Source organism: Phlebotomus argentipes, unplaced genomic scaffold (assembly GCF_947086385.1).
Source record: "Phlebotomus argentipes unplaced genomic scaffold, Phlebotomus argentipes genome assembly scaffold_18, whole genome shotgun sequence".
NCBI classification, from domain to species: domain Eukaryota; kingdom Metazoa; phylum Arthropoda; class Insecta; order Diptera; family Psychodidae; genus Phlebotomus; species Phlebotomus argentipes.
This window is the reverse complement of record NW_026776177.1, coordinates 11,568,833-11,575,537: the sequence shown is the minus strand read 5'-3', so window position 1 is coordinate 11,575,537 and position 6,705 is coordinate 11,568,833. Positions and strand designations below refer to the sequence as shown.

The window sequence follows — 6,705 nt, the reverse complement described above, 5'->3', positions numbered from 1 at the left end:
TAATCTCCTTCACAAACTCTTGTATTTTATTCAAGATTAAACTCCGCTTTTTACGTGTAAAATGAAACTGAAAGCTAAGCGGTTTTTCACACGTAAACAATACTTAACCTCACTTTTCCTCTGATCTGCGATGATGGCGCTCGGCGCGCAATGTAGAACTTAAAGGTGAGAGCCGCAAAGAGGATTAAAAAAAATGTTTATACTGCATAATTTCGAAATAAATCGTTTCTAATATTCTACCAAACACGCATATTGTGTATTTGAAAGCAATTCCCATCACGTTTCTGGCCGAAATATGCAAAAACTCAGCCTTTGATGTTCTGGACATTCCACACTGTGGAACTCGTTTTCAGTGAGCGACACGGCACGTCGCTGGCGTCAGTGAAGAGCCATCAGTCTCCATCACACAGTCTCCATCACGGTCGGTTCTTCGCACAGAGTGACAGTTGTCAGGATTATCCCCAAAAAGTGATCCGTGAGTGGACAAAACGGTGCCCCTAGTGCTTGGAAGCACCCCCAAAGTGTTCACCAAGTGTCGTCCCGTGTGTGTAAAGTGGGTGCCGCTGTCGGGGAGTGTGGCGAATGTGCGAAAAGTGAGGTGGAAGAAATGTTGTGTAACCCATTGCTGGAGTAGCAGGCGCGCACATCTTGCGTTTTCTTTCCTTCCCTGCTCTCCGGACTCGAAGTGCTGTGTGGCCGCGAGAGCCCTATCGCCGCCTGGCTGACTCAGGGGCTTGATGAGCTGCCCCCGTCCGGTGTGACAAGTGAGACGTGGGAATAATGGCTCTGGACGCCCGCAACAACTCGGCCCTGTTCAAGCGGGCCGAGCAGCTGAAGCGCTGGGAAGAGTCGGACACGAACCAGACGCCCGCGGTGGCCAAGCACGCCCACGCGCGCAAGGTGAAATTCAGCGCCGGATGCGTCTTCCTGGCCGCGTGCATGGCCGGTGACAAGGAGGAGGTGCTCCGCCTCCTGGAGCAGGAGAGCGCCGACATCAACACGTGCAACGTGGACGGACTCACGGCTCTGCACCAAGTAAATCCCTCACTTTCTCCGCGATCGCCAGGGCTGGGGCGGGGAGAGAGAGGCGCTCTCTGCACAATTTATTTTCGTCACAGCGATCTCGTGCCTTGAGGCGCGCTCAGACGCGCCAGAAGCCAAAAAGAGCCCCAAAATCGCGCCTCGCCGGGTGACAGACGCTTCCAGGGATGCCCCATCCGCGAGCTGAGGGCTCCTCATCTCCCCACTCAGCGCCCGCGATCGCTTTTCTACTTTCCCAAGGCATTCTGCGATACCGTTTTTGCAGAATTCTTCGAATTTCTCAGTCTCATTGTGTGATTCACATGGCAAAAAGACTGGCGAGCGAGAGGGAATTTGATAAGAAATGGCAAAAAGTGGATTGGCGCCAATCCTATTGGGAGATTTCGTGTTGAATATTTAGAATTTATTGGTTTTGTCGAGCTTTATTTCGCTTGACAATTAATACGAACAATGTGCAGTGTGCTAACTTCGTTATTTTTCGTTCAGGGAACTTTTGAAGCGCTTACAGAATGGCCTCAATTCTATCATCAAGATGAAAACCAAGAAATCAATATGTTATGTAATTCCAAGATCAAGATTTGTAATCAGAAATTGTGCTCATGCTAAAATTTCCAATAGGCTCACAACGTATTCGACTTCGGAATCTCCTACAAGCTAAATTAAAGTTTAAAATTCAAGTACTCATAGTTTTTTTATCAGATAATTTTTACATTTTATTATTTCGTGCAGATATTTTTGTCAGTTTCTATTTTTTCACTTTCACGCTTCATTTTGATGATTGGAAACTTTCGTGCTTATGAACTTCCCCCTAATTTGCAGACGATTTACGTGCATTATTTTACAATTTGCTTCCTTCTCTGCAGATATATAATTTATGCCAATTTCCTTTCCATATAAGATGTTTACTCCACTTTTATTTTCGATTTCCTCACTGTGTTTCACCTTCTCTAAACTCACGATGTGACATTGAAAAAATTTCACTGAGAGTTATTTGTGAATGAGTGTCTCCATGCCCTAATTGGTTTTCAGCAGAGTGAGGTAGGAAAGAAGCATTCCTTAATTGCGGCAATAAATGCTAAATAACGTCTATTTAAGATTGGCATCAATAATTGCATTTATTGATGATTCTTTTTGCATTTGAAGAGTTAGAGACAGAGAGAGAGAGAGAGAGAGAGGAGATGGTGAAAAACTTCTCCCCTATTGAAGTGGAAGGCAATTTTCCGTGAAATGGAATTCGTTGATCCTTGTTGAGGAGTTGCTCTCTTTGTTTTCAACTCAGTTTGTTTACATTCTGCCACCCTCGCTGAATTGCACAGTGACCGACCTAAAAGCGCAGAAGCCGATCCAATGAAATTCCGAGTGTTAGCATAAATTTCAATGCAATTCGCTTCGCTCATGCTTCTTGTTTTCCACCCCCTCTGAAGTTTTTCCCCGACTTCCTGGCACGGGCGGGAGTGGAAAATCAATTCCGCACTGGAAAATGCAGAGTCGCAAGCATGAGTATGTTTTTATGTTGCTTGGAGTGTTTGCAAGAAGTCTATTTTGGGCTGCGTTATGACGCGATTTGAATTTCCTTGGAGGTTTTTTTTTTCTTCGAGGAAAATTTATTGATGGTCTCACAAGTTGATGTGTGGCGCTTTTTTCCTACTTCTTCCCATCCGTGTTATGTAGGAATGACGAAGAAAAGAAGTTCATGTTGTGAGAAAATGAAACAGGAAAACTTCACAGTCGCACAGCTCTATTCTTGCTTGCTTGTCGCCGTGTGAAGTTTGGGAGGGAAAGAGAATATAGCGAGAGTGGAGGTGAAGAGCTTTGCGGTATGCTCGCTCTATTTCAGAGACTACTGAGTGACGTTTTATGAGGAAAATACTGTAGAGCTGCTCGCATGAGCTGTGAAACGAGTTTCTAGGCATGTTTCTCTCTTATAATATTTCATATTGGATCAAAAAATAGATTTATTAATTTGTCCATTAAATTTATGAGGTGGAAAATGTTTCTGCACTTCTCAAGATTTCACCATTAATTAGGAGGAAAAATTTGCAAAAATATTCCGTCTTTAGTGTATATTGTCAGCAAATGAGTAGAGAATTTAATGAATGACTTCTTCATCTTCCAAAAATCTCTGTTTTCTATCAATGACAAAAGAAGTTTTGTCAGTTCTATATTTACAGCATGATTAGCAAGAATCCTTGCAGTTATTTATATTTTCAATATCTTCTTTTTTGAGTATGAAATATAAAGTGGAAGTAGAGATATCATTTCTATGTGTGTTTGCCCGCGAGGTTGACTTTCTTCAATTATTTCGTGAACAATTATGGGCGGATTCAGTCCATTTAATGGTTTATGATGCCTCCAGACTGGTTGTCTCGATGCTAGAAAATTGATTAAGCAATATCACACGATCTGGTGAATTAATTAAAATCTATCGACTTTGCATATCAGAGCTGGCTTAAGGGTTTCCTGAGAAAAATACTTCGCTGGTGTTATTCCTGTCTTTGGCTTTTCATTTACTCCCAAAATATTTACAATTCACACTGGCTCACGAGACATGTTATACAGGTGCAAAGCAATAGCATAGTCAACACATAATGTTAATATATAATATATTAATGGAGGGAAAAATTGTATTATTTAATGTGGTGTGTACGTGATGAGAACACAGTTCAAATGGGAACATTTGCAACCTGACCACCTCAACTTTTCTCGCCCTGAATTCTCCTCTCACCTTTAAATGTCCAGCAAGTTTACTTTAAAGACACTCTCACGTCGCCTGATGGATTAAGGTTGGAGGTTTTAACATGAAATTTATACGAATGGCGTGCGAGAAACACACTTGGCAAACTGAAGGGGAGAAGTTGCAATGTTTGCCAAAGTTTTTGCACAAATTCCTTCAGTTGAATTCCCTTTATTGCTTTCTATATTCCCATGGATATTAAAATTGAATTAGTCGTGGGGTAGGTTCAGCAACACGTTAAGTGAATTAATAATTTGTCGCTTATGTGGAACAATTGGTGGAATATAGAATAAATAATGTAAAAAATATAATTCCAATATAAAACATGGAAATATTTCTCTTTATTTTATGAATAAATTCGCATAAGATGTTTTGGATTACGCATAACAATTTATCATTGGTTTACGATGTACCTTAAGAATGAATCTCTAGAAAATTCCTGTTAAAAAAAACATTAAATAGTGAAACAGGCATTTAGTAATACTTTCTAGTATTCGTATTGTTAGTATTAGATTTTGTTTTTTGAAAGTGTCAATGGATTTGCAAAATTTACAACATTGATGAACCTTTTGATGTCTTATTGGAGCACTAATATGGTTATAATTCTTTCTTGTGAGGTTTTCTCGCTTCTGAAACTTCACAGAGTGCATGTGAGTTAGACAATCAGTCATAAATGGTATATTTCTGCGCTATAGTGTTCTGTAATGCTTCCCTTGTGGTCGATCTGAAAGAGACGTGGAGACCTGTTGATGATAAATGAAGAGATCTGTGAGTGTGTGTATGTATTTCTTCTTCCAGCCAAAGTTTTACACTATGCTAACGCCATTGGTTCTGATACAGTTTCTCTATTAATTTCATTAATTTCCGCTCTGTTAATTTATACACTCAAATAATATTAATTTACACACATTTAAGACGCTGCTTGTGTGCTTTTTTCTTCATTTTGTTTTGTAATTAATGTCCCGGTTTTTTTCTCTCTCTCCTCTAGTTTCTTGTTTATTTCATACACTCAACTCGATATTGCTGACCAGAGTGGATTTCTACATTATTCCCCACTAATCTAAGATTTATTTATCTGATTTGGCGCTCTCTTTCTCTGGATGATCTTTCTGTAATAAAATGCGTATCAGTGGATGATGTCAAAGTTGCGTATAAATAACAATCTCAGTGTAGCGATGATGAGGCTTTTGACCTTTTCAGGAAATTTCTTCATGTCTCGGCTCTCGGCTGCTTTCATGTACAATATTGATGTGATTGTTAGCCTAGTTTTTATTGCGCAGAATGCGCGATGTCTAGCATTTACACTTGTAATCATATTTGATGTATGTAAATCTGTTTTTAATGATTGCCAATTTGTTTAGAGATGACAGTAATCATGTTGCAAATATAGTGGCGATAAAGGGTTTTGTTTATATGAAAGTATTATTTCCTATTTGTATGTTTGAAACTGTATAAATTTGGGTTGCGCTTGATGAATGTGTCTTGAAATATTTGCGGTTTTTTTATTTTTTATCTCGACAATATTATGGGCGCCATAAAAGAGCCTTTATCGGCGACTCGTTAATTTTCATTGAGTCCGGAGGAATATTTTACGGTAGAATTGGGAATTAATTGGCTACATTTCTTCCAATAAAAATAGATTTATCTAATACACAATAAATAGTATGGAAATTTGGGTGAAGCATTCCAAGCAATTGACTTTTTCGCTGGCCAAGCAATAATTTTCATTAATGATCATTGATAAAAGAAGAAAAAAACGCCCACCCTTTTATCAACTTTCAAGTTGGCAGATATCTCATTCGGGAAGTATTTGGTTGGGTTTCAGTGAGGAGTGTGTGGATAAGGTAAATTGATTTTTAATGGGTTGGGATTAGTTTGGATTAGAAGGTTCAGGAATTGAGTTGAAATTGACTTCTTCATTTATATTTACTTTGAGAACATTGATCGGTGTTTATGACTTGAGATCGGAAAAGTGATATTCAGCGAAAAAATGTGACGAATTGACTGAAGAATTCCTGAGAAAGATTTATCTTATCAAAAACTAACAAGACTTTAGAGAGTCTAAATAGGATTTTTGTGATGGGTTTTGATGTGTTACTGAGAAAAGTGTTTGTTTTCCTCACTCTTTCCCACTCTCTATGGGTTATGAAAATATACATGCGATGTGATAGATGAAGTTACATGTATAGCATTTATGTTATATAAGAAATTGCACCTATGAAAGTGTCTATTTTTCATGAGTTTTGCCATTGAAGAGAGTAAGACAATGGGAAAATATCTTACGCATTTTTTCTTTACATAAAAGCATTTGTGCGTTTGGCTTGAGAAATTATTTGTCTATTGCAAATGAATATTTATGCAAAAATTAATGCAAGAGAGGTGTGAAATATTTAGACAATTTTAAAGTAATCTTCTTGTGTGACAATAACACGTATTTACTTGATTTTTGTACAGAGGGAAAATTGTCTTCTTGCCTTTTTTTCTTACTCAAGCAATGTGTATTGTTGATTATATATACATAAGTGTGCTTTATAACACAGCAAAATTCGCTATTACTTCTCTCGTCATACTTTTTGTACGATTCACATTAAATTATTGTTACGGGAATTCAAAGTGTGGAACGAAATGTACACAATGTCAGATTGAGTAGACATTATTTTTGCATATACGGCATCTTACAGTGGAGATATAAAAGGTATAAAAACAGACGACGAGGGAGAAGCAAATAGAAGAGTCGTTAGATGGGGGGAAAAAAGTCACACTTTTCTTGATGAGATATGATTCTTGAATGTATAATTCTAGTTCATGTGGTTGATGATTATGACGAGATGTTTTTGAATCACTCAAAGTTCTGTAGCTCGTAAAATATTCTCTTTGATCACCTGGAAAGGTTACGAACATGACGGAAAAAAATATCTTCAAAAATGAAT

The 6,705-nt window shown here is 38.3% G+C and overlaps 1 protein-coding gene across 9 annotated transcripts in view; it reads left to right on the top strand.

Moving 5' to 3' along the window:
• Positions 1 to 419: 419 nt before the first annotated feature.
• LOC132260874 (protein phosphatase 1 regulatory subunit 12B-like) overlaps positions 420 to 6,705 on the top strand; it is a 28,640-nt gene continuing 22,354 nt past the window's right edge. For all 9 annotated transcript variants that reach the window (XR_009468378.1, XR_009468377.1, XR_009468381.1 and 6 more), the window contains exon 1: positions 420 to 1,035. Coding sequence is in view for 2 of the 9 variants with exons in the window: in XM_059759261.1 (XP_059615244.1) it covers positions 781 to 1,035 (255 nt within the window). In the remaining 7 variants the exon portion in view is untranslated. The remainder of the gene's footprint in view (positions 1,036 to 6,705) is intronic.